General features: G+C 47.1%; 1 protein-coding gene across 2 annotated transcripts; it reads right to left on the reverse strand.

Annotated features, from left to right (window-relative positions):
- Positions 1 to 3,086: 3,086 nt before the first annotated feature.
- Positions 3,087 to 24,235, reverse strand: RNF168 (ring finger protein 168). 2 transcript variants are annotated; one of them, XM_055127956.1, is made up of 7 exons: positions 24,095 to 24,235; positions 23,197 to 23,533; positions 17,033 to 17,109; positions 15,660 to 15,839; positions 13,165 to 13,286; positions 6,593 to 6,671; positions 3,087 to 5,254 (listed from the first exon to the last, which is right to left on the reverse strand). In XM_055127956.1, the coding sequence occupies exons 2-7, from the start codon at positions 23,495 to 23,497 to the stop codon at positions 4,328 to 4,330; spliced, it is 1,686 nt and encodes a 561-aa protein (XP_054983931.1). In that variant the 5' UTR covers positions 23,498 to 23,533; positions 24,095 to 24,235; the 3' UTR covers positions 3,087 to 4,327. The 2 variants fall into 2 exon arrangements, with proteins under 2 accessions (XP_054983931.1, XP_004603290.2); XM_004603233.2 differs by lacking the exon at positions 24,095 to 24,235 and adding an exon at positions 23,880 to 24,033.
- Between the last annotated feature and the right edge of the window lie 3,121 nt (positions 24,236 to 27,356).

Genomic DNA, 27,356 nt, shown 5'->3' on the forward strand with positions numbered 1-27,356 from the left:
TCCCGCCCCCGTTCAGTTTGGCCACATAAGAACATTAACTCTTTTTGTTTGTTTGTTTTTTTGCTTTTTGGGTCACACCCAGCGATGCACAGGGGTTAGTTACTCTTGGCTCTGAACTCAGGAATTACTCCTGGTGGTGCTTGGGGGACCATCTGGGATGCTGGGAAGCAACCCACATCAGCCACATGCAAGGCAAATGCCCTACCTGCTGTACTGTCGCTCCAGCCCCACATTTACCTCATTTGCTTTCTTTTTTCTCCCTTTCCATGAACCAATTAGGAGTACTTTAATGGGGACTGAAGCATTAATGGGTACTAGAGCTATAGTACAGCAGGTTTGCTTTACACATGGCCAACACTGGTTCAGTCCCCAGCAAACCATATGGTCCCCCAAGCACTGCCAGGAGTAATTCCCAAGTACAGAACCAGGAGTAACCCCTGAGCATCTCCGGGGGTGCCTAACCCTCAAAAACAGAGTACTTCAATTACCATCAGTCTTTTTGAATTAATGATTGCTGTTTTGGGGGGTGATACCAAGTAATGGAATCACAGGTCATAGGAAAAGCTTATTCTCTATCTCTTCATCTTGTTTCTGAAGTCTTCCCCGCCCTGCTGAACTCAGGGCGCACTCCTGGCCTACTTGGGAAACCAACCTGCCACAGGTTAAACCTCCAAGGTGGTTGTGTTAACCAGAACTTTTTTTTTTTTTTTTTTTTAATTAGAGAATCACCGTGAGGGTACAGTTACAGATTTATACACTTTTGTGCTTATACTTCCCTCATACAAAGTTTGGGAACCCATCCCTTCACCAGTGCCCATTCTCCACCACCCGTAAACCCAGTGTCCCTCCCACCCTCCCCAATCCCATCTCCCCCCCACCCCACCCTGCCACTGTGGCAAGGCATTCCCTTCTGTTTTCTCTCTCTAATTAGCTGTTGTGGTTTGCAATAAAGGTGTTGAGTGGCCGCTGTGCTCAGTCTCTAGCCCTCATTCAGCCCGCAACTCCCTTCCCCCACATGGCCTTCGACTACAATGTAGTTGGTGATCGCTTCTCTGAGTTGACCTTTCCCCGGAACGTGAGGCCAGCCTCGAAGCCATGGAGTCAACCTCCTGGTACTTATTTCTACAGTTCTTGGGTGTTAGTCTCCCACTCTGTTATTCTATATACCATAGATGAGTGCAATCTTTCTATGTCTGTCTCTCTCTTTCTGACTCATTTCACTCAGCATGAAACTTTTCATGCCCATCCACTTAACTACAAAATTCTTGACCTCCTTTTTTCTAACAGCTGCATAGTATTCCATTGTATAGATGTACCAAAGTTTCCTCAACCAGTCATCCGTTCAACCAGAACTTTTTAAGTTCTTTAATTTATTGCAAAATGATACAATACTGCGTTGTAAGTGTCGAGTTATTTTAAGGTTTGTATAATTGGTTGGGCTTTCGCCTTTCACGCGGCCGACTCGTGTTCGATTCCTCCGCCCCTCTCGGAGAGCCCGGCAAGCTACTGAGAGTATCAAGCCCGCATGGCAGAGCCTGGCAAGCCACCCGTGCATATTGGATATGCCAAAAACAGTAACAGTCTCTCAATGAGAGACGTTACTGGTGCCTGCTCGAACAAATCGTTGAGCAATGGGATGACAGTGATACACCTCCCACCAAAATTAGAGGAATCCTTACATGTTTTGGGATTTTTGTTTTTGTTTGGGGGCCACAACAGGCCGTGTTCAATTATAACTCCCCGCTCTGCACTAGGAAGTTACTCCTGGAGGGGTCGGGGGGACCATATGGGATACCCAGCATTGAACTTGGGTCAGCCCCATGCAGGCAAATAACCTACAACCTGTACTATCTCTCCAACCCTAGGAGTCCTTTTATGAGGAATTTGATGTTTTTTCCCCTTTTTTGGAGGATACTGAAAATATGCTCTGGATAAGGCCTTATTTTTAACAATCATTAATTTCCTTTTAAAAATCCTGAAAAACTCACAATACACCCTAATGATACAGATTTATTAGCATGTAAAAAAAGCATGTCACCCTGTTGCTCATCGATTTGTTAGAGCGGGCACTAGTAACGTCTCACATTGTGAGATTTATTGTTACTGTTTTTGGCATTTCAAATACGCCACGGGTAGCCTGCCAGGCTCTCCAAGAGGGACGGAGGAATCGAACATGGGTCAGCCTCGTGAAAGCCGAATGCCCTACCACTGTGCTATCACTGCAGCTGTGATACATCATAGGAGTCAAAAAGCTAATACAGAAATTAAAATTTATTACAAATCAACTTTAATTAAGGAAGACTTCTTCATAGATAAGTGGTTAAATATTTAAATCCTAAACATACCACACTATTGTCTCTTTTGGGGGGAATGAACTATTTCAGGAAGATTTAACTATATAACTTTGATCTGCATTCAAGGATCACTCTTGGCAGGCTCTAGGGACTATGTGTGGTGCCAGAATTGAACTCAGGTCGGCCACATGCAAGGCAAATGCCCTACCCATTACACTAACTCTCCGGCCCCAACTACATAACTTTTAACTTGAGGTGTTCCAATAATATTTACCCTAAGAACAAAATTGCATGTAGAAAACTGGTGGTTCGAGGCTCTTTTCAGCACCAATTAAGTATATGTCCTCTATTCTGGGGAGAAAAAAAAAATGGTGCTTTGATGTGAAGATATTTTAGTCAAGTTTGGTTACTTTCTGACTACATTTCAGCTGTAATGATGCAGAAGGCATTTTCTTTCTTTTTTGGCTTGAGAAAGGGAGAACTAAATTTTAAATGAACATCAGAATTCTTATGTAAGATAGTACAGTGGGTCACGTGCTTATCTTTCATGTAGTTGATCAAGGTTCAGCCTCGCACTTGCCACAGGTTCAATCTGCGGCATCGCCGATGGTCACCCAGTACCGCCAGGAGTGATTCCTGAGTGCAGAGCCAGGAGGAACCCCTAAGCATTGCTGGGTGTGAGCCCTCCAAATAAGAACTTGACTCGTATCAGAAGTATGCAAAATAAACAAAATTTTAGAATATGGCGGGGGGTGGGGGGAGTGACATACAAAAACACTGACAAATTTTAGCTAGAATGGGTTTCTGGCCACTTTATTGTTACTTTTTCTTACATTAAGGAATATATAACTAGACATTAACAAAAAAAAAATCCTGTCAAAACTATTGTAAACTAAATTATATCAAACAAAATAGTTAAATTTCATAAAATGAAATCACTACCTTCTGGTTTTAACTTTCAGAGCAAAATCCAAATACACTTCCTATCATAAACAAAAGTATGTCAGCATCAATATAAACAATAAAAAAAAATGCAAGTCTTAGACTCTACAACATAGAATGCTGTGATACTTTTTAGTCTCCTGTAGTCAGTCTCTGAAATAACAGAAATGTTAATTACCAAGTGTCAGGTAACTTAGTCACTTCGTTTCATGGGGCCATACCTGGTGCTCAGGGCTTATTCCTGGTTCTGAGGTCAGGGATCACTCTGGCGGTGCTCAGGGGGACCACATGTAATACCAGGGTTCAAATCCAGGCAGGCCGTGCACAAGGCAAGCAGCTCAATCCCTGTATTAAGTCTCTAGCTCCGTGACTAACTTTTAATTTGACACCAGATACTATGGTGTGGAAACCGTAAACCCCAAATATTGTTAGTGTCCTTGAGCAAAGGATGAGGGAGTAGTCAAGATCTACTTGCTGTTCCCTCTTACCCCTAAACCCATTCCTGTTACTATTTCCAGTGCTTCCGTATCTACCGCGCATGGCATCATCCCAACTTTGCAACCCTTTCTCAATGAGTGGAGCTTCCTCTCTGCCCACTAAATTTCTAATTTATAGCAGCTCTTTTCCAGTGACATTGATCATAAAGTATTTTAAAGGTTTTCAAAAATGCTGCGATAGTCTGCATGTATATGGGTAAATGGCAAGAAACTTAGCTTTTAAGCCTTTTATTACTTGGTGTCACATGCTATTGCTTTGATTATGGGTTAGGAAAAAAGATGAGTAAAGGCCCTCATTTGTGATGTCTGGAGAGAATGGGACTTGGGAGATTTCTTGGGGGCAACCAAGCCATCTGGAAGACAGAGGATTGTCAAACTTAGTACCTTAGAGTTATTAACAGTGGAAAGAACTGGGGTTCTTGCTGACTGGTTGAATTTGGCAGAAACATACTTGTATATTCCTCCCTATGTAACCATACAATCTTTGAATGAAAGACAATGACGATGGAAAAACACAACATTCAGAGATTCTAGGACAGAAATGGGTTTCCCAGCCCCGCTTTACCTAGAGTATAAAACACTTATACCGCTCCATTAATTTGTATATCTCTTAAACATCTGAAAAATACTTTGTTGTGACTTACTAAGCTCTAGGGAATGAGTACTTTTCACAAGATTACAATTATCTCCAGTAGAATTTGACATCTTCTTTCCTTTAACTGAATGTTTCAACCTTAAAGAAGGATGCCGGTTTTCATTTTTAGAGCTTCTCTGAGGTTCTGAATGCTCTTTATCAGCTTTTTTTTTGAAATTCCTGTCTCTGGAAGTTTTCCTCTGTCCATTTTGGTCTTCCTGCGGTGACGACAAAGCACGTAACTGATACCCATCTGGGGATCCTTTTTGCCGGTTTGGCTTCATTTGTTCCTTATCCACCTCTTTCTGGAGCTGTAATGCAAATAACCTGTCCTGCTCTTCTTGTTTATGTCTCTCAAAAAACAAATGTTCCAAATCCATCAGCCTTTGGGTAAAGTTGGTATCTGTTTCCTTTGGGTCTGCAAGTATTTTTCTCCTTTTTACAGAAAGGCATGGATCCTTGACCATTTCAAGTGAAGATTCCTGGTTTCTTCTTTTGGAGGTATCTTTACTGATCGACAGGCAGGACTCTTCGCTGTCTGTCTCAGCTGAGTCAGTGATCCCTGACATATCTGCCATAGCACACTCACTCTCCTTTTGGCCACAAGGTGTGGCTGCATTTTCTCTAGAGTAAAGAGCTGTGACTTCCGGTCCCTCATGGTTCGGGGCACACAACTCTGCCTCATGATTGCTCTCTGGTCCTGTTTTGGCTTCCCCTTCAAGGCACTCATCTGTATTACTGGCACATAACTGAGGCACGGGTGAGTCTACTGGGGATTTTGCACTTTGTTCTTGAACTTCAAGGCACACTTGTGAAGGTGTTTGCTCGCCTCCCACAGTGTTGCTATTTTGCCATGTAGGGCTCTTAATACCGTGATCAGCCAGTTCCTGTAGAGGAGAAAGAGCAGATAGAAGTGGGGGGATGTAAGTCATAGGTAGGTACCTCTAATCACACTGAGGTGCCACACAAGGTAGTTATTTTACTATTGCACTAAGGTGTTTATCTAAATTTTTTAAATAGGGGCTATCCTCAGAGATGCTCGGGATCAGGGGCTACTCCTAGCAATACTGGGTCCAGGGGGCATGGGCCTGATGGTTTAATGCTTTGGTGCCACCAGGCTTCGCCAAGCAGTGCTAGGAAGAAGTATAGGGAAGAGGGTATACTAGGTATTCATTCTACTTGCACTATTTCCACAGTAAGTGTGGTGGGGAGGTGGGAGGTAGGGTTTGGGGCGACCCCTGGCAGTGCTCAGGGCTTAGTACTGGCTCTGCATCCAGGGACCAGTCCTGGTGGGTTTGGTAGACCCTAAGGGATGCCAGGAATTGAACCCAAGTTGGCCATATGCAAGGCAAGCTCTGTACCCACTGTACTATCTCTGGTTCCCACATATATTCTTAATATTTTTACTGTTTGGGTCAGCATATGCCTAAATTGCCAAAGGCTCTGAGTTTTATCTGTTACTGCATGAACCCCAAGTCTGAAAGGTGTGGGCACTCAAATATGGGTGGAGGGGCAGAGAGATGGTACTTGGAGGGTGCTTGCTGTTTGCAGGCTAGTTACCCGCATCTGTTCAGTGGCTGCTACAAAGACCATATGGTCTGTAAAGCTAAAGTATTTACTATCTGCTCCCTGGGAGAAAAAAGCTTACTAAATACAGGAATCCAGATGAGAACAGGAAATGAAGAAAAGGTGTTCCCGGGTGAGAGGGCTGGGTGGGCTGGCACTAGCAGGCTGGAGCTCCACGTGACCCACAGGCACCACCAGGAATAAGGCCCAAGCACTGCCCCCTATAACCCCCTCCAGGAAACTGTTCCAGCTTCAACACTGATTTTTGTTGTTTCGTATTTCTGTTTTGGAGCCACACCCGCTGATGCTCAGGGATCACTCCTGGCGGTGCAGGAGGGACCACAGTGAGATGCCGGGGATCAAACCTGGGTCGGCCACGTGCATAGCAAGCACCTTACCCGTTTGTGCTATCTCTCTGGTCACTACAGCTGTGATTTTTAAAACAAAAAAACTAGGGCTGGAGTGATAGCACAGCAGGTAGATAGCACAGTGATAGCACTGCCTTATACACAGCTGGCCTGGGTTCAATTCCCAGCATTGAGTGCACAGCCAAGAGTATACTGTGCATCGCCGGGTGTGACCCAAAAAGGAAAACAAAAAACAAAAAAGACACCTCTAAGTAAACTTGCTAAACTAAGGAATCTTTAGCATCAGCATACCTCAGCAGACTTGGAGTTTGATTTGATTTCTTGAACAAGTTCTGGCTGTGAAGCTGACACAAAACGGGGTAACAAATACCTTTAAAAAAAAACAAAAGCAATGTTTACCGAAGTTTAAATGCCTGAAAGACAAGAAGCCGAGTACTATAAACACAAACTAAAACAGCAGATTGGACACAATTGGCCTGTGTGGTTCAGGCCTGCTCACTCATCACAAAGACTGCTCATACATTTCCTTAATAATGTGATTAAGGTCCAGAAAAAAGCTTTAAGTTTTAGTTATTTTAGTTAGGAAAAAAAAAAGAAGAAGAAAAAACAGGAGAAAAATAAGTAAAAAGCCAAATTTAAACTTATTTTGTGTTTGGGCCACACCAGGTGGTGATCAGGGATCACTCCTCAAGCACCTCGGGGGACCATGTGGGATGCCGGGGATCAAACCTGGGTTGGCGGCACGCAAGGCAAGCGCCCTACCCGCTGTACTTGACTCTGGCCCCAAATTTAAACATTTCTGAATTCCCTAAAACTTCAAAAGGCACCTAGAGGGTCGGGGTAATTGTAGAAGGGGTCAGTCGGAGGTCTGGGTCCCACCCCGAGCACCACATGGTCTACTGAGCCAGGAGCAGCTGAAGGCTGGAACAATAGCACAGTGCTTGCCTGCATGCAGGGGACCTGGGTGCGACCCCCCGCACCCATATGGTCTTTGGAACCCTACCAGGAGTGATCCCTGAAGGCAGAGCCAGGACTCGGCCCCGAGTAGTACTGCTGGGTGCGGCCCCCAAACCAAAACCAGAAACCCAGGAGCAGCCCCTAAGCACCTACTGTGGCTGCAACGGGAAATCACGTACACTCAAGGGGCAGACAACACTAGAATGGAAGATGACGGTGTCACAACGTAAGGACAGTAACTTGTTAAACCAGGGAGAAGGTTTCATTTCAGCACCAGAAATTTCCACCTATTTAACTACACATGTCTGGGCCACACCCAGTGGTGATCAGGACTTCCTGCTGCTCTGCTCCGGGATCACTCCTCGCGGGGCTGGGGGCCGGGCAGGGCCCACATGTGGGTGCCCGGGATAAAATGGAGCTGGCGAGTTGGCTGGGCACAAGGCAAGCGCCTGACCTGCTGTGATCTCTCTGGCCATACTATATCTATATTCATCTTCACTGGCGCGAGGGGCTCGTGCTCAGCTGACTGTGCGGCACAGAGACTGTCACCTGATCCTGCACTCATCCCCTCGCTGCCTGTGGCCCAGCAGCATGGCATCTGTGCTCTGCAGGGCTTCGCTCTCGTGCCAGGATCCTGGGCCTTCTCTCTTATCTACTGGCTCTTTGACTGTAAATTATTTTTATTTCGCTTCTGGGGGGTTGCCCCAGGTTACAATATAAACATCTAATCTTACCTTCTAATTAGAGCTAACTTTATAGCACTTGTAAGCATCTTTAATAGGCTATTTGGCACTGAAAATATGAAGTTTGTAATGTAATGGAAAATGCTGTAAAATAAATGGGAATAAAAGGACAGGTTACAAGATGACAGGTATAGTTCTTAAATTATTAGAGAAGTGAACATGTATATAACTTAATAATGGCAGAACTCTCCCCCAAAATGATATTCAAAAGGTGGTAACTTTGGATGATTTTTTTTCCCTTTTCTTTTACTGGAGGGAGCGGGGACACTAGGCCACACCGGCAGTGCTGGGAGCCACTCCTGCCCTGAGCTTGGGGCTCTCGGGCTTCTCCGGGGACTACTGCTTAGTACCAGGAATCGAAGCGGGTTGGCTATCTGCAAAGTACATTCCTTAACCCCTAATTTTCACAGAGCAGCTAGCTGTTTCTATCATTAAATTTTCGGGAAAAAAAGAAAAATCGAACTGCAGTGGCTGGAGACATAATACAGTGAGTAAGGTGCTTGCCTTGCACGCAGCTGACCGAAGTTTGATCCCGAATGCCACATATGGTCCCCCAAGCCATGCCAGGAGTGATCCCTGAGCAAGCATCCAAGAGTAAGTCCCCCAAGTACCACTGAATGTGGCCCCAAACAATAAAAATGGCTTACTCTTGAACATGTATCGAACATGTATTCTCCTCTTTCACCTCATGTCTTTCAAAACTATCTTTTTTGGGGGGCTGGAGAGATAGTATATTGAGTAGGGTGTTCACCCAGCACGTGGCCCACCTGGGTTCAATCCCGGCATCCTATATGGTCCCTTGTGTAGTGTCAGGAGTGATTCCTGAGTGCAGAGCCAGGAGTAACCCCTAAGCGCTGCCAGGTGTGATCCAAAAACAAACAACAAACAAAAAACAGACCTATCTTTTATTTGCTTTTTTGGTTTGAGCCACAAAAAAGGATTACTCCTGACCCTGCTCAGAAATTAATCCTGGCGGTTAATATGGGATGCGGGGATCCAGCCCAGGTCTGCTGCATGCAAGCAAGCCCCTACCAACTGTGCTATCGCGCCAGCCCCCATCCATAAAAAACTATTTTGTTGTACTATTTCCTCCTGGAATTCTCTCCTGGGAGGGAAAGCCACAGACATCACATGCCTGGCCGAGGTTAGGACGGACTTTCCTTTCCCACAAAGAGCCTTTCCTCACTCCAGCCTGAGTCCACGGCTCCCGAGGGATCCAGTGACAGCGAGCCTCTGTCACCCGAGGCTCCTTCAGAGCCAGTGACCTTCAGGCACAGCTTGACAGCTGTCAGCTGAGGCTGGTGGGATGTGTCTGGAGGTGCTCAGAGCGGAGTTTTCCAGTTCTGAACCACACCGGGTATTTCTCTGCGTGGCCGAGGGGGTCCAGCAGAAAGGAAAAATACAGGACAACCCTTGTGCTGTCCACTTTGCTGAGACACCATTATCACATAATTCAGTATGTAAACAAATGAAGATGATGGAGTGCCAATAAAATGTCTAAGGCCAGAAAAAAAGGAATTAAAAATATATAAATCATAAAGCGGGTTCCCAGGTTCAATCCCGGCATTCCATATGGTTCCCCAAGCACCAGCAGGACTAATTCCTGAGCACAGAGCAGGGAGCACTGTTGGGTGTGGCCCAGGAAACAAAAACAAAAAAGAGAAAAAAATGGATTGCAAGTAATGTGTAAGATCATGAATTCCAAAAACAAGCAGAATAATCAAGTACAAAACAAAGATCTATACAAATACAAATGAATGTGTCTCATAGGCATATTAGAAAAATTACATCATACTTGAACAGCACAGACTACTTACCCAGTAAACTTACATGAGCAAGAACCACATATTCAGCTAATTACAGAATCCAAGTTTAATTTGTTTCCTGATACTACAGAATAACCTGGTAATACTGAATAGTAGTTACTAAGTATATTAGAATCAAGACTGAACTATATATTGAAGCCTTAATAATTTTTGCAATCCCAAGAACAAATACTTATTCAACTTAATCAATAAAGATTTGTTAACACTGGAACTGGAGCAACAGGACATTAAGTAAGGCACTTGCCCTGGACACCAGCTGACCCGGTTCAATCTCCAGCATCCCGTACGGGTCCCCAAGCACAACCAGAATTAATTCCTGAATTCGGAGCCAGGAGTAACCCCTAAGCATCAGTGGTATGGCTCAAAACAAACAAAAAGTTGTTAACTATGCTGAACAATTATTTTAAAAAAGTAAACGTGGCTAGAGTGATAGAACAGTGGGAAGGGTATTTGCCTTGCACACAGCCGACCCGGGTTCGAGATTCCCAGCATCCCATATGGTCTCCTTAGCACTGCCAGGAGTAATTACTGAGTGCAGAGCCAGGAGTAACCCCTGTGCATTGCCAGGTGTGACCCAAAGAGTTAAAAAAAAAAAGTAAACAGAAGGTGCCAGAGCAATAATACAGCAGGTATTATATTACTTGCCTTCCAGGCAACTGACCCAGGTTTGAGCCCCAGCACCCTATGTAGGCCCCAGAGCTCACCTAGTAGTGATCCCTGACTAAGCCCTAAGCACTGCTGTATGTGGCCCAAAGATTAAAAAAAAAAAAATTGTGGGGGCTGGAATGATAGCAAAGCAAGTAGGGTGTTTGCCTTGCATGCTGCTGACCCAAATTCGATTCCCAGCATCCCATAGGGTCCCCTGAGCACTGCCAGGGGTAATTCCTGAGTGCAGAGCCAGGAGTAACCCCTGTGCATCGCCAAGTGTGGCCCAAAAAGAAAAAAAAATTGTAAACAGAAATACAGGAAATAATTCCTTTCCATTCTAATTTGCTGTATGTATGTATCCTCATATGTAACCAATATTTTCAAAAATGATTTCCAAAATAATCAAACATATATGACTTCCATATATGTTTAGAATACAAACTATTTTTGTTTTGCTTCTGGGCCATAACCAAGGATGGTTAGGGGCTACTCCTGGCACGGTGCTCAAGGAGCCAAGTCTGGGGCCGAATATTCGAAGCCTGTACTCCAGCCCTCTGGGCCACCTTCCTGGACCTCTAGGCCATCTTTAATAGAACTTCTATCACTTTTGTCTGTCCATCCCTGTGCCATGTCACATGTGATAACTACTATAAGTTTGGGGGTTGGGGAGCTGGAGAGATGGTAGAGAGGTTAAGGCTAAAATCCATAAAATAAAGTTAGCTGTTTTTAAGTACAGCTGGGTGCTATTTAGTGTGCAGAGTTGTGCAGGGCCAGGGCGACAGTAAAGTAGGTAGGGAGCGTGCCTTGCATGCAGCAACCTGGGTTCCATCCCTAGCACCACATATGGTCCCCACCAGGAGTAATCCCAGAGTGCCGAGCCAGGAGTGAGCCCTGAACACTGCTGGGGTCACAACAACCAAAAAAAGTTGTGCAACCTTCATTTCTAATTCCCAACATTTTCTCTGTCCCTAAAGGAAATCCTGTATCCATTAAGCATCATCCTTCATTCCCACTCTCCTCCAATCCCAGAAACCGTTCTGCGCTTTCTGCCTCTGTCGTTACCTACTCTAGCTATGTCGTGTAAGCAAATCATAAACAATGGAACCCCTCCGGATAGAGTGAAGGCATTTTCATTGCACACACCACAAAACACCAGTTTGGTTCCAAGCACTACATACAGTCCCCCCAGAGCAGAGCCCACCACCCCCCACCCCTGCCAAGAACAAACCTATAAAAGTCTTTTTTTTTTTTTTTTTTGCTTTTTGGGTCACACCTGGCGATGCACAGGGGTTACTCCTGGTTCTACACTCAGGAATTACTCCTGGCAGTGCTCAGGGGACCATATGGGATGCTGGGATTCGAACCCGGGTCGGCCCGTGCAAGGCAAATGCCCTACCTGCTGTGCTCCAGCCCCCCAAACCTATAAAAATCTTGATGCTGACACAAATGTTAATCACAAGTATTTGTTTGAATATTTCCCCCTAATGACTACTAATATTGAGAATATTTTCGTGTTCACAGCACACGTGTTTGGTTTTAACCTACTTGCTTGTATTCTCTCATACACATTCTCCGTCCCTCTCGGAGAGCCTGGCAAGCTACCAAGAGTGTCCCGCCCGCACAGCAAAGCCTGGCAAGCTCCCCGAGGCATATTTGATATGTCAAATACAGTAACAATAACAAGTCTCACTCCTCTGACTCTGAAAGAGCCTCCAATCTGGCACTGTTTGGAAGGACAAGTAAGGAGAGGCTGCTAAAATCTCAGGGCTGGGATGAATGGAGACATTACTGGTGCCCGCCCGAGCAAATTGATGAACAATGGGGATGACAGTGATACAGTGATTGGCTGCTTGTACTTTTGTTTCTAGTTTCTGAGCCACACCCAGAAGTGCCAGGGGCTAGAACACTGGCCTTGTGTATCCAAAGTCTGTGTTCCAGCCCAATGAGCTCTCTCTCCAGCCCTTGTTTTTAAATTCTAACCCATTAGTTTCTACACTTCTATATTTTTTTTAAATCCACTAGTTCGTCTTATATTTATAATAATTTCTTACCTCTGTACAGTTCAGTGATCAATTCCAGAGGAGTATTTCTCTGGACTTAAATTTTTAATAGTATTACTAGTACAATTCATCACAGTATCACATCTACCCTTTTTTGGGGGGGGGGTCCACACCTGGTGATGCTCAGGGGTTACTCTTGGCTCTACACTCAGGAATTACTCCTGGTGATGACGGGCAACCATATGGGATGCCAGGATCAAACCCAGGTCAGCTGTGTGCAAGGCAAACGCCCTACCTGCGCTGAACTATCGCTCCAGCCCCACAATTATTTTCTAAAAGCAACTATTCCTAAGTATCAAAAACTTCTATGAATCTTGGACAAAAATTACCCACAATATGAACTCAACTGAAACAAAATAATACCTTGCACAAGTTTTAAAGTGTAGATTGTGGTATTTTCTAAACTTTTCCAATTATGGAAATCCTGAGTAATCAAAACAAGTTTCACATCTTTCTCTGTGCTACTACTGTAGCACATGAGTAGGTCTCATTTAGCATCATTCTCAAACCATCTAGAAGTTTCCATGCAAAGCTTATGGACCAAGTTTTGATAATCAGTAGATTATGAAAACAAAAAAAAAAAATACAGGCATACAGTAAGTGGTCAATAAATAATCATGTTCACTTACTTCTGAATATCTCCAATGCTAGTTTGTTTGTTCTTACTTTTCTTTTGTGACTTGGCTGTGACTGTACCAGATTTTTTGGAATTCATAGGAGAGGTCATGACATTTCCCTGATGGAAATTATTCTTTAACACAGAAAAAAGCACAGTATGTTACTTAAATTTTGCAATAAGCTATTTGAAAATTTAGAATCCACATGAATTATTTTTCATGAATTATGCTGACATTTTTAAAACACTGACAGTGTAAAAATATGAAAAAGGTAAAGCCCATTGAAGTCACTGTAAATTACATTTTCCCTATATATTACAAAAGAGATTCCCAGGCAGCGGAGGCAGGAAGGAGAGGAGGGGGGACAGAAGCAGACCAGAGATGACATAGGACAGTGTGCAGAGTCCCAGGACGGGTGCATGATTTTGTATATCAAAACCATAAATATTAGCAGTCTTGTAGCCTTGTTACTAAACAATGAAAATCTGGGAAAATAAACAAAAATTTCAAATTGCGTTAAAAAAAAAAAGGAGAAAACTAGCATATACAAAGGGAAGCAATCTAAACCTTGGCACAGTATTACAGACACCAGGGAGGCCTCTCCAAAGTCCCAGTTACAACTATACTTCCCTTTGGAAAGTATATTTTAAAATATCTGTTGTTTGAAACAGATGGTTCGTGCTTAAGATGTTCTCAAACCTGAATGCACACCAGGCTTCCCAAGATGCCTTTGGGGAGAGTTTTCCTAAATCCCATTCAATAAATTTAGAACACACATGAGGATTTGCATTTTTCAAAGAATCCCAAAGTGATTCTGCAAGGTCTTTCAAATCATGGGGTCCTACCATACCCTTTGGTCTTGAAGAATAGGTTTTATTATCCTTTCTTTATCCTAGGTAGTAATTTACAGGAACATTATGAAATCCAGATTGAATATACTAAAGGATTTAATGTGCTTCATTAGAAAAAAAAACTGATTTGCATTTATATAGTGAAATTATTATGCCACTATTTATATGTTGGGGGGAGTTTGGGGTGCTCAGGGACTATTCCGGGCTCTGCTCAGGAGTGACCTCAGGTGGTTCTTTAGGAACCACGTGGTAACAGGGACTGAAGTGGGGTCAGTCACATGCAAGGCAAGCAACCTCGGATTCTTTGCTTTAACCCCTGAAACTCGATTTCCAGCCCCCAAATGAGATACGTACGCACTCCTATGTTCACTGTGCCATTATATGCTCTAGCCAAGCTACGGGAACAATACAAATATCACAGTACACAAAAGGATCAAGAAAATATGGTGGAAATATAATAAAATCTTGCCTTTCGCAGTACCATGAATGAAAATGGAAGGGGCAAATGTTAAGCACGACAAGTGAGAAGGATGGCGGGGACAGTACGAGGGTCAGGTGCCGACCCTGCACAGTCAGCCTGGGTTCAAGTCCCAGCACTGCAAATGGTCCCCTGGTTGCTGCCAGGAGAATCTGAGCGCAGAGCCAGGAGTGAGCCCTGAGCATGGCCATGTGTGACCCCCAAACCAAAGCCAAACAGAAAAAGAGAAAGAAAAAGTGAGGATGAGGAGGTAATTCCAAGAGCTAGAGCACATTCTCGGCGTGCAAGGGGCCCAGGACTCAAGCCCCAGCCCCGCCAGGTGTGGCCCCACAACAAGCGTTAAGAAAAGGCTGACGAGACAGTACAGCGGGTCGGCTTGCCCTGACCAAGCCTGAAGGGCGTCTGATTCCCAGAGCCGCCTCGGCGCCTCGAGCCCTGCCAGGAGGAAGCGCCCACTGCCCGCTCTGACCCAAAACCGAAAAATAAAGTGAAAAAGAACAAAGACAAATATTGGGTGCTCTCACTCATATACACAATACAGAGGCAAGGTACGGAACACACGAGACCCCTGGAAATCAAACAGCGGCCAGGGGCTAAGGTGAGGAGCCTTTAGTTTAGGCGTGGTGTTGTAACATACACTTTCAAGACGCTTGAAACTGCCTCTAAAACACATTCACGCTAAGTGTCTTGTGAACTTTTCAGCTGGCCGATATGTGATATGGTGTAACTGATGCATTCTTTTTGGGCGATAATACGAAAAAGAATTTGGCGCTTATGCTGCCGAGCGCCTCTGCCGCTGCCGGGTACTCGGTGCCCCCGCAGGCGTGTCACCACATGTCCCTGCCTGCGATGCACGCTTCAGACTTCTAGCTTGCATGCTGGGGTATGGACTGTGACTCCCTCTCCACCCCGGAGAAGCCTGTGTTCTCGCATTACTCTCTGTCTCATCCCCCTCCTCTTAGAATTTCCAAAGCAAAGCTGTTTTTACTTAAAAAAAATAAATAAAGTAAGAGATTGGTAGCCGTGGTGCCCTGTGGGGAAGGAACCCTGACTGACAGCAGAGGGCAGGGGACGCCTTCCTGTCCACTCGGCAGCTTCCCGACTGACGAGACTCACCGCCCGAGAGAAAGCTCGTGCAACAGAAAATTAATCCTTCAACGCTCTGTCCTCAAACTTACAAGATTAGTGCTTAGTTTTCTTGCCAGTTCTTCATCATTTTTCAGTTGTTCCTCTTGCTCTTTTTGCCTTTTTTCCGCTTGCCTTCTTTCTTCCTCCTCCTCCTCTGCCAGTAATCTCTGGATATATTCTTCACTGGCTTTCTTTTCTTCTTCCTCACTGGCTCGTCGTTCTGCTGCCACCTTTGAAATGATTATATCTTTTAAATATCTTCTGCACTTTTACCTTAATTGCAATACTTGTTTTTATTTATTTATTTATTTATTTGCTTTTTGGGTCACATCTGGCAATGCACAGCGGTTACTCCTGGCTCTGCACTCAGGAATCACCCCTGGCAGTGCTCAGGGGACCGTATGGGATGCGTGCAAGGCAAATGCCCTACCTGCTGTGCTATTCCTCCAGCCCCAATTGCAATATTTTTAAATAAAAAGAGACTGGCAAGTACTAAATCCCAAGTGAAGTACTGGTCTGGAGGCAGAGTCCTCTTTCAGGAAGCCTGGCCCAGTCAGCCTGGGGACACCTGCATTAAGGCTTCCCCCCTCCTGGCCTCAGTTCTCACCACAGTCCCTACTACACTGGCACCCATTTGGGGAAGGAGGTAACACTTCCCCTCAGAGTAAGCCATCTTGCTGTTCAGCCAGAGGAGGAATCCCTCTGACAGAAGCTGGCAAAAGATGTGAGCAAGTGTTCTAGTGGGGATGTTGCTTCAAAACAAAACCAAACCAAAAGAAGCGTGAGAGTTCTCTCTCCCACCTCTCTGTGCTAGGTGAGCGTACCAGAAGGCCCCAGGCCTAATATCAGATCTGCCAGTTAGATCCTGGATTTCCCTGCACCCAGAGAGGAAAGGAATGCATGTTTATAGCTTAGGTAATAAATGTGTAGGTCACCCAATCTATGGGTTTCTTACTACAGCAGCCCAAACTGTGAGTCATGCATGGTACGTGCTTTTCTGCCATTTTAGTTCAAAGTTTCAGAGAAATGAAAAAAAAAAAAAAAGGCATTCAGACTTAAATTCTTCAGGATCACCATTTCCATAAGGACACCAATCTTGGGCTAGGGAAAGAGCACAGCGGGTAGGGCATGGCTTGCACGGGGCTGACCAGGGATTGATTCCTGGCATCCCACCCACGTGGTCCCCCGAGCACTGCCAGGACTGATTCCTGAGTGCGGAGCCAGGAGTAACCCCTGAGCATCACCAGATGTGGCCCCAAAACAAACAAAAAATCTGTATAAATATATCAACCTCAGGTTGTAACTATTAGAACACAAGTTAAAACTGAGACCTTGTAATAAAAGTACATTGAAAGCTGTCTGTAAAATCTGAAACTGGAAATACTACAGAGACTCATCAAAGAGCTAGCGGCACAGTACGTACCTTGCTTATCTCCTCTTCATATTCTCTCCTCAATTCCCCGGGCTTACTTATCAGACGAACTGGGCAACAGTCATCAACTGTTTCAGATCAAGAAAGAAAATATTATAGGTAACAGAATTGTTTTTTCGTCCGGATTTCTGTGCCACACCTGTGGGGCTCAAGAGCTACTCTTGGCTAGTTGCTTTGGGTCACTCCCAGTAGTGCTCGGGGGACCATGTGCTGCCACCAACGGAACCTGAGCCTCTGTATGCACAGCACTCACGCCAGCCTGCGTCTCTCTGGTCCTGGGCAACGGAATTTCACGACTAGTTTTGATTTTCTATTAAAACCATACACCTAGACACAGAAAATTACAGTCAAATGTATGATTATTAATACCGCTATTGATCAATATTTTGGGAAGGAGGATTTCCCCACAAGTGGTGCTCAGGGCTTACACCTGGCTCTGAACTCAGGGATTACTCCTGGCAGAGCTGGGAGCCCATATGTAGACCACGGCCATATGTAAGCAAGCATATACTACCGCTCCATCCCCTGTTTCAGCAATTCTTAGCCAACCTGGCTGGTGACTGATGCCAGGGTCTGAGGATGCAGTGCCTTGCAATCATACAGTCCTGAGTTCAACCCCTGGTGCCCCACATGTGCCAAGCAGTTACTTTTTTTTTTTTTTTTTTTTTTTTGCTTTTTGGGTCACACCCAGCGATGCACAGGAGTTACTCCTGGCTCATGCACTCAGGAATTATTCCTGGCGGTGCACGGGGACCATATGGGATGCTGGGAATCGAACCCGGGTCAGCCTCCTGCAAGGCAAACACCCTACCTGCTGTGCTATTGCTCCAGCCCGCAAGCAGTTGTTTTCGATCCTTGGGCTTGCAAGTGCCTTGGGGCTGAAGCAACTGCAGCCAGGAACTGTGAGCCATGGCGCACGTGTGTGTGAGAACTGCCTGAAAACTCCCACCACTGTAACCTGTGTGCTTTACCCGACTGTGCCAACACTGACAAGCGAACACTCCAAGTAAAGGAGGCAAACCCGCCAGGTCACAGCTGCAACTGAGTGTGTACTCAGCAAGCGGGCAGGCATGTCCGCAACCCCAGTTAACACGACATCAATGTCATTAACCAAGAGGTGAAGAAGGAACTTTTTTCATTTGGACAAGATAATAGTTTGTTTTGGTAGCTTATTATAACCTTCACGCTTAACTGTGGTCGCATAAAACAGTCATATACATGTCTATGCTCCACTAAAACTTCATTTATGAAGAAGGAAGTTCAATCCCCAGCATCCCATATGGTCCCCCAAGCCCTGCTGGATGTAAACCCAGAGCGCAGGGCCAGGACTAAGCCTTGAGCACTGCCAGCTGTGGCCCAAAGCCCAAAAATAAACTGAAACAAAAAACAGATGTAAACCAAATGTACCACAGTTTTCCAGCTCAGAAGATACCTGGCTACTACATATACCAGGATTCTGCATGTGGGGGACATTAAATCACTGCACACAACTGGGAATGGTATGTTCTGAGTTTTCTTTTACAATGGTCACTTCTTTTTTTTTTTTTTCCCTTTTTGGGTCACACCCAGCGATGCAATGGGGTTACTCCTGGCTCTGCACTCAGGAACCACCCCTGGCAGTGCTCAGGGGACCATATGGGATGCTGGGAATCGAACCCGGGTCAGCCACGTGCAAGGCAAATGCCCTACCCGCTGTGCTATCGCTCCAGCCCCACAATGGTCATTTCTTTAAAAAAAAAAAAAAAAAGAATAAAGTCAACATGTTATAAAAATCCAAATAGGGGCTGAAGGTCAACCTTGCACGTGGGAAAACACCGTCCTGTTGGGCAGAGCAGGAACAGCCCCTGAGCAGGTTCAGGAGTAGCTCAGATTCCAAACCACACCCCCTCTCCCCAAAATTCAATCCCCAAAGAACATTTGCATATTACATTAATATCAAGACTATATAAAGAATACCAACTTAAGAATAAACCAGTTTTTGGGGCTGGAGAGATAGCACAGCGGGTAGGGCATTTGCCTTGCGCGCGGCCGACCCGGGTTCAAATCCCAGCATCCCATATGGTCCCCTGAGCATGACCAGGGGTAATTCCTGAGTGCAAAGCCAGGAGTAACCCCTGTGCATTGCCAGGTGTGACCCAAAAAGCAAAAAAAAAAAAAAAAAGAATAAACCAGTTTTTTAACACAGATTTAAAAAAATAATAATAATTACTAAATTCAGGTACAAATGGCCAACAAGCCCAAGATGTTCAGTATCTCTAGTCATCGGAGAAATATGGGGCCAAGGGGTGGCTCAGTGACAAGAGTGCCTGTTGTGCAACGTTGAAGCTGCAAGTTTGGTCAGCAGTGCTGCCCCTGGGCCAGTCCTGGCAGCTCTGATGTGTGGAACGCCACTAGCGAGGCATGTGCCCCAACCCTTTGCGTCACCTGTCCCCAATTGCTTGCGTACATCGTGCATATGTGTGTGTATGTGTGTGTGTGTGTGTGTGTGTGTGTGTGTGTGTGTGTGTGTGTGTGTGTGTTTTAAATTCATTTCAGTTCAATGATGCAGGGGCCCAAATCCAGGTAAGTGGAGTTGGGAAACTGTGGGCTCCCTTCCTCCCTCTACTTCCCATTTACGGTTTTGGTTTTTTTGTTTGTTTTTTGGCTTTTTGGGTGACACCCAGCGATGCTCAGGCTCTGCACTCAGGAATCACTCCTAACGGTGCTAGGGGGACCATATGGGATGCCGGGGATCAAACCTGGGTCAGCCGCATGCAGGGCAAACACCTTACCCGCTGTACTATGGCTCCACTCCACGCCCCCCCACCAATTACATACTAGGTACAACAAGTAAAGAAAAGTGGGGCCCCATCACTCCCATCACGACTCGAGCACTCAAAGGTTCCAGAGAAGATTAAGTGTGCCCACTCCAGCAATCCTAGTGCAGAAGCACTGCTGGAGTCTCTGGCTCCAGAGAGAGGAGCGCCCTAAGAATGGAGAAGTCGAGGGCCTGGGAGATGGCTCAGCGGGCAGTGCACATACGCCACAATCAGGAGCCTTGGGCCTGATCCCCAGCCCTTGCATGGCTCCCGAAGCACAGCTGGGAGCAGTAACCCCTGCATACGACCTGGTATGGCTCAAAAAAAATTTTTTTATTTGCCCGAACATTATCCTTCCAAAAAACTGACTTCACGTATATGGCAAGCTCAAGCATAAAGTCATTCTTGAAAAGAATGCCAATTATATTCCTCTCTCCTTACCCCTTTCCCCTTCTTGGTGCTAGACTCAGGACTTGGCTACGGAGCTCGCTGGGACCACACAGATCTGGGCACGTGGCCCACCCACGCATGCACTGCACCCAACTGCAGACTTCACCTGGTGCTGGGACCAGGCCTGGGCGTGTAGGGTGGTGGGAGACCATCCTGCGCTCACACTTCTCTGCCTCTAGGCTACCCGCAGGCCCACCTAACAATGGCAATTTTATTTATTTACTTGGAGTTGGGGGGGGGGGGGGTGGAGACTCACCCTGCTGTGCTCACGGCTTATTCCTGGCTACCATACTCAGGGATCACTCCTGGCAGGGATCAGGGGAACATATGCAGCGCCTGGGATCAAACTCGGTTACCTAAGGTGCAAAGCAGGCAGTACCTGCTGCTCTACTTGCTTTTCTGGCCCCAGTAAGAGAGGAGGCTGGCAAAGTGCTGTCATTAAGATGGCAAAGTTAGCTGCTCGAAGCTCTCGTTGCTCCATGGAAACAGCAAAGAACATGCAAAATCAATCAGAGCCAACACTACCAGAAAATAAGGGTTTGCAGCAACCAAGAAACGGTGAATCAAATTAAAAATATTTTCAGGGGCCAGAGAGAGGATCCCTCTCGGAGAGCCGGCAAGCTACCTTGAGTATCAAGCCCACGCGGCAGAGCCTGGCAAGTTACCCATGCATATCGGATATGCCAAAAACAATAACAATAAGTCTCAATGAGAGACATTACTGGTGCCCACTCGAACAAATCGATGAGCAACGGGATGACAGTGACAGTGAACAGAGAGAGGATAGGGCACTTGCCTTGTACCAGCCAACCCAGGTTTGATCACCAGCATCCCACAGGTTTCCCCCCAAGCCCCACCAGAAGTGATTCCTGAATGCAGAGCCAGGAGCCAGCCCCGAGCATCTCCAAGTGTGACACAAAAACAAAAAAGGAAAAAGTAACTTCAGATTAACAAAGTTATGTGACATTTGCACCAGTTTGATCCCCAGAACTGCATAGGTCCCACTGAGTGCCTCAGAAGTGGCCCCAAAACCCCAACCCCAGAAACAAGGAATGCAATACTGACAGATGGTACGGTGTGTGCAGAGCAGAAATATTATGATGTTGACTTAAGGAAGTAAGATACAAAAATATATATATAGTAAATTCATGCAAATTCACTTACATGAAAATCGGGGGAGGGTCGGGGATTTGGGGGCCACACCCAGAAGTGGTCAGGGAACATGCAGGGCTGGGGATCGAACCCGGGCCTCCTGCACAAAGCATACGCAGTCCATTGACCTAACTCTCTAACCTTTTCTCAAATGAGAGATCAAAATAAAACAATTCATAGACAAAAAAGACTAGAAACTAAAGTGACAAGAGGGCCGGAGCGATAGCACAGCGGGTAGGGCATTTGCCTTGCACGCAGCCGACCCGGGTTTGATCCCCGGCATCCCATATGGTCCCCCAAGCACTGCCAGGAGTAATTCCTGAGTGCAAAGCCAGGAATAACCCCTGAGCATCGCTGGGTGTGACCCAAAAAGCAAAAATAATAAAAATAAAGTGAGAAGAATAGGGAGCCACTGTTAGAGGTTAAATAATTTGAGGCTAGAGTAATAGGACAGGGGATAAGGGTGCCTGCCTTGCATGCGACTGGGCCGGGCTCAACCCCAGGACCCCCAAGCCCACCAGGAGTTTTATCCCTGAGTACAAAGCTAGGCATAAGCCCTCAGCACTACCAGGTGTGACAAAAAACAAAAACAAACAAATATATATATATATATATAATTTATTTGAGACAGTAAAAAAGTATCAGAAAACTGGTGATGTAAGTAATTAATGTCACCATGAATTGTGTACCTTAAATGGAGGAATTATAAAGATTTTTAATGAAAGTAACGACATAGAAATATGTAATGTAAATAGCAAGTTTATCACTATAAAAAAAATTGTTTTAAGACAACTACAGAGCAGGGGATATGGCTCAGTGGGAGGACAATCGCCTTTCATATAAGGTACTGGGTTCGATTCCCTGCACCTTACTGTCCCATGCATACAAAAAGAGCACCCCAAACCAAAACTCACCTAAGATAGGCAAATATACTTGACCACATTCATATAAGGCCGAGACAAGAAACACAGCCTAGATGACTGGTGACCCAAGTGACCCAACATGTCAAGAGTCAAGCATTTACTTTGGAGCAAACTGAGAAACTCCAGTCTATACTGTAGAGGCCTTAGAATGAAAATGACTAGACCAGACGGAAATGGTAATAAAAATTACTAGGCTCGTAACAAGAGTGATAGTACAGCAGGGGGGTGTTTGCCTTATACAAGGCCAACCTTGGTTGGATCCTTGACACCCGCTATGGTCTGTCCCTGTCAACCTTATCTGTAAGCCAAGAGTCAGGAGTTAAGCCCTTAGTACAAGGTGTGACCCAAAACCAAAAAAAATTTAAATTAGGCTCATTGCATGCATAAGGGGCGAATTCAGTAGAGATGTATGGGCAGGTAAATTAGAAAAAAATGAGACAAAGAAATATGAACATGTGAGTCCTGTAGCTGATTTCTGCTGCTGCTGTACTATGACCGTTATCGATTTACATAACTTTTCCCACGACTGTTGACTCTACTCAGGCAAATCTTGTGGAAAGTTTTTTGTTGCCATTTTTAACTCTCCCCGTTTCTAACCCAATCAAAAAAAACCCACCAATGTAACATAGGCTAGAGATTGCAACAAAAAACCAATCTCGCCACTGGTCTTAATCACGACTTGGAGTCCCCTAAAGCCCAAACTCCAAAGACTAATCTGGATTTTTCTCCTCTAAAACAAGAAAGAGAGAGAGTCGGTGTTAGTTCACCACGTCTTAAAGCTCTGATGTCACAGTCTGTGTCCGTGCTCAAGCGCACGCGGGCTCGCACTCACCAAACTCCTCCGATTCCAGTCCCGACGCCCTCAGCTTGCATTCCTCCGGGTAATGCTTCTGAATGACCTCCCACAGCTCCTTATTGATGAGCGAATTCCTCCGGGTATGGTACCGGGTCCACGACGAGACCCGGCGGCGACAGAAGGGACAGCATAAGCTTGCCTTTTCCACCGTGGACTGGAAGCAGGCATTGCAGAGCGTGTGGCTGCACGGGAGGGTCACGGGCTCAATGAGGATTCCCACGCAGATCTGGCACTGGCAGTCCGACAGGGACGGGACGGCGTCCGGGGACAGGGCCATCCTCACGCGCTACCCGGGCATCGTCAACGGCAGCACCTACGGGGAAAAGAGTCGCGTTTGCATCACGACTGGCGGGCGCGGGCAACGCCGAGTGTCCGGTGCTGCTTCAACAGTGGCCGCGCCGCGGGGCGGTCAAGGCGCCTGGAGGACAAAGGAGCGCGGGAGCGGGGGAAAGGCTCTCCGCGGCCCCCACGGCACGGGCCAGGACGGTGCCAGCTCAGTCCGTGCCTAGAACCCACGACGGGTAAGGGAGTCAATGGACGTTTGCACCGAGCTCCCCGAGGCGCACACAGAACCGCGGCGGCGGGGCAGGCGGGGCATCGGGCCGTGCGGCGCGGCGCGGCAGCAGGCAGGCAGCGCCGGGCCCCGCGTCCCCGCTTACCCGGTGCCGACGCTCCCCGAGCCGCAGGGAACCAACTCCCGGCCGCCGCTCCGGGAGAGCATAGCTGCCGCCCCGCCGCCGGCCGCTCGGCACCGCTTCCGCCCCGACCCTCCGGGGAAACGCCACCACTTCCGCCCCGACGCACGGGGCACGCCGCCGCTTCCGCCCCGACGCCGCGCCCCGCCCCCCGGATCGGCGCTGCCGTTTCTCCCGACCTGGGGGCGCGATCGCGCGCGTCCCGGCTCTCCCGCGCCGGGTCCGGCGCGCCAAGTCCGCCCCTCCCGTGTCGTGCGTGGGCCCGAGTCGCAGACGTGCAGACGTGCCCTTGGCAACCCCCACAAACGCTTTGGTGACGCCACAACAAACAACCCGCCAAAAGGAAAAAAAAAGTCCCGGGAGAAACGCCCCCAGCGTCAGCGGGGAGGGGCTTCCGGGGCGCGCTCCCGCCGCCAGTCTCAGGCCACGCCCAGCCGCGCTCAGGGATTTCCCCCTCCTGGTTCTACGCTCTGTGATACCATGCGGGCCTAATGGGATGCCCGGGTCGAACCTGGGTCGCCGTGTGCCAGGCAGCTGCCCGCTGTGCCATCGCCCCGGCGCGCCCGCCTCCGGCCCTGCCCGGCTGGGGTGCAGGCCGTGCCCCGCAGCGCCTCTGCTTGGCCTTGGTTGGAAATATCCTGTATTTCTGCTCCCTGACCCTGTGGGAAACGTCAGACTCCGAACAGGAACGCGGGGGCAACCTCGAAGCGGACCTTGCTGCTTGTTTGTTCGCTGTGCCGTCGCGTTGCTGTTCAGCAGTCTGCACCTGGCATCCCCATAGCCCGTAGACAAGCTTTGCATTGTCGAGGGAAGGACCGAGGTCAGGGTCAAAGTCCTGAGGCTATTAAGCTGAGGGGCTCCGCTGTGGCCGCCGCATCCGAGTTGGGTTTGGACGGCGTTGCCTCTTGAACCCAGACCAGAATGTGTATAACGCCTACGTTATTGACAACTGAATTTGTTGGGAGGGCAACCCAGATTGCTAGATGGGGTTACAAATATTTCTTCAGTTCGGGTATTTCTCTTTTTAAATCTGGAATTTCCTGATCAGCACTTGCATATTTAATTTGCATAATAAAACACCCAGCACTTCACCCCCTGGTTGAAATCAGCTCTCTTTTCTATTGCTAATACCTTTGTTCCACTCTCTCCTGAGTATAATAACCTGTTTCCTAAAACCCTCCTTAGAAGCTTTCTGCTTGCCAGAAGGGACAAACAAGTCCCTTTGAGAAAGATTCATTGAATAAGGCCAACTAGATCTTGAAATTTATTCTGTGAAAGAACGTTTGCACAATTGGACAGAGAAAGGCATAAGAGCTGTGGGGGGTGGGACTCAGGCTTTTTTTTTTTCTTTTTGGGTCACACCCAGCGATGCTCAGGGGTTACTCCTGGCTCTGACTCAGGAATTTCTCCTGGAGGTGCTTGGGGGACCAAATGGGATGTTGGGGATCAGACTCAGGTCACCCACCTGCAAGGCAAATGCACACCCCGCTGTGCTATGACTCAGGCTTCTGATTCAGGACAGTGCTCAGCACTTACTCCTGCCCAGGGCTTACTCCTGGCTCTATGCTGGGGGATCGTTCAAGTGCAAGGGATGGAACCCAGGTGGACTGTGTGCAAGTTAAGTACTATACCAACTATCTTACTGCTCTGGCCGAGAGGCAGTGTTTATACAGAAAAAAGGCAGTGGTGGGCGTCAGACTGCAGACCAAGGGGCGCCAGAATGAACAATAAGATTTCCTAGTGCTCTGATTCCCTCAGACACACCCTTTCTTGTATACCAATGTAATCAAAGTTAGCTGCTTTGGGCAGGAAAGATAAAATGAGAACTGTCTTTAGGCTTCTGGGGTGGGGGCGGGGTGAACGATGCAGCTGCATGTCCCTGTCTAGAGGACTTTGCTGCTCTGAATTTCTCTGGGCCAGTTTCATATTCCAGCCCCCTTGCTATGGCAATGCACATCAGGGCGGACCCCTGGTAAGGAGATCTTAGGATGAAATAAAACTTAGGTGTGATTTAAAGAAGCTGCCAAGTCACCAGCCCTGAATTAGCCCAAAGGCATAATAGAGGCACTACCCAGATAAGGAGGGGCCCTCACACCTCAAAAAAGAAAAACAAAAGATCGTGTGAAGATTATAGATAAGGGCCTAGAGAGATAGTGCACAGGTTGAAGCTCTTGCCTTGCATGTGGCTGACGCAGGTTCCAGTCCCCAGCACTGCATAGGGTCCTCTGAATGTGGCCAGGGTCACAGAGCCAGGACTAGCCTGTGAGCACCACTGAACAAGACAAAACACACACACACACACACACACACACAAAATACCATCAAGAGTTGAGGGGGCCAGAGCGATAGTCAAGCGGGGAGGGCATTTGTCTTGCATGCAGCTGACCAGGGTTCAATCCCCAGCATCCCATATAGTCCCCCAAGAACCTCCAGGAGTAATTCCTGAGCATCGCTGGGTGTGACCCAAATAGCAAAAAAAAAAAAAAAAAGAGTTGAAGGTTTTTCCCACTGGCCATAGCCTAGCTCAAAGCCCAGCCGAGGCACTTGGGGCGGTTTGGAAAAGTCCCACTGCAAAGCTAACTTCCTAACAGCAAGCAGCCTGCAGGTTCACCTACACTGGTTAAGATGTGCACTCTTGGCTTTCTGCCCTCTGGAGAAATCCTTGTTCTCTTATTTTTTTTTTCTTTTTGGGTCACACCTGGTGATGCACAGGGGTTACTCCTGGCTCTGCACTCAGGAATCACTCCTGGCGGTACTCAGGGGACCATATGGGATGCTGAGAATCGAACCTGGGTCGGATGCGTGCAAGGCAAACACCCTACCCGCTGTGCTATTGCTCCAGCCCCGAAATCCTTGTTCTCTTGAACATGCACTGTTGCTACTGTCCTCCGGTTGTTCATCAATTTGCTCGAGTGGGCACCAGTAACTCTCCATTGTGAGACTTGTTACTGTTTTTGGCATATCGAATATGCCATGGGTAGCTTGCCAGGCTCTGCCATGCAGGCATGATACTCTCGGTAGCTTGCCAGGCTCTCTGAGAGGGACAGAGGAATCAAACCCAGGTCACCACGGGCAAGGCAAACACCCTACCCGCTATGCTATCGCTCCAGCCACGCATGCTTGAACATGCTAGAAAATACACAGAAAGTACTGAGTAGGAGAGAGAGCTTCCCTGACAAACAGCTTGGGGGGCGCTGTCCACCAGCATAGGCAGCCCAGTTGAGGGTCTGGTTGTAAGCCCAGCAGAGGCAGAGTGCTGTAACAAATACATATCCTAGTAGTTTTCTGGTAAATCATACGTATTCGTGAGGAGAAACAACAAGCGTGCACATCTAAGAACGCACAGCACATGTACAGAACATGGAGAAACACCATTGGGGTGTATACATCAGTGTGTAACAGACCAAGGAGGCACAGGTCGAAATGGGCTTTACTGCAGTT

Source organism: Sorex araneus, chromosome 2 (assembly GCF_027595985.1).
Source record: "Sorex araneus isolate mSorAra2 chromosome 2, mSorAra2.pri, whole genome shotgun sequence".
Lineage (NCBI taxonomy): Eukaryota > Metazoa > Chordata > Mammalia > Eulipotyphla > Soricidae > Sorex > Sorex araneus.

Bases quoted from the DNA above. Each gene is read 5' to 3' on its own strand.
- RNF168 (XM_055127956.1), bottom strand. From the start codon at position 23,497: ATGGCCCTGTCCCCGGACGCCGTCCCGTCCCTGTCGGACTGCCAGTGC. The intron at 13,287-15,659 runs GTAAGTTTGAGG...TCTGTGTTAAAG, and splicing joins GAAAACTAAGCACTAATCTT to AATAATTTCCATCAGGGAAA. The intron at 6,672-13,164 runs GTAAGTGAACAT...TTTTTTTTAAAG, and splicing joins AGCATTGGAGATATTCAGAA to GTATTTGTTACCCCGTTTTG.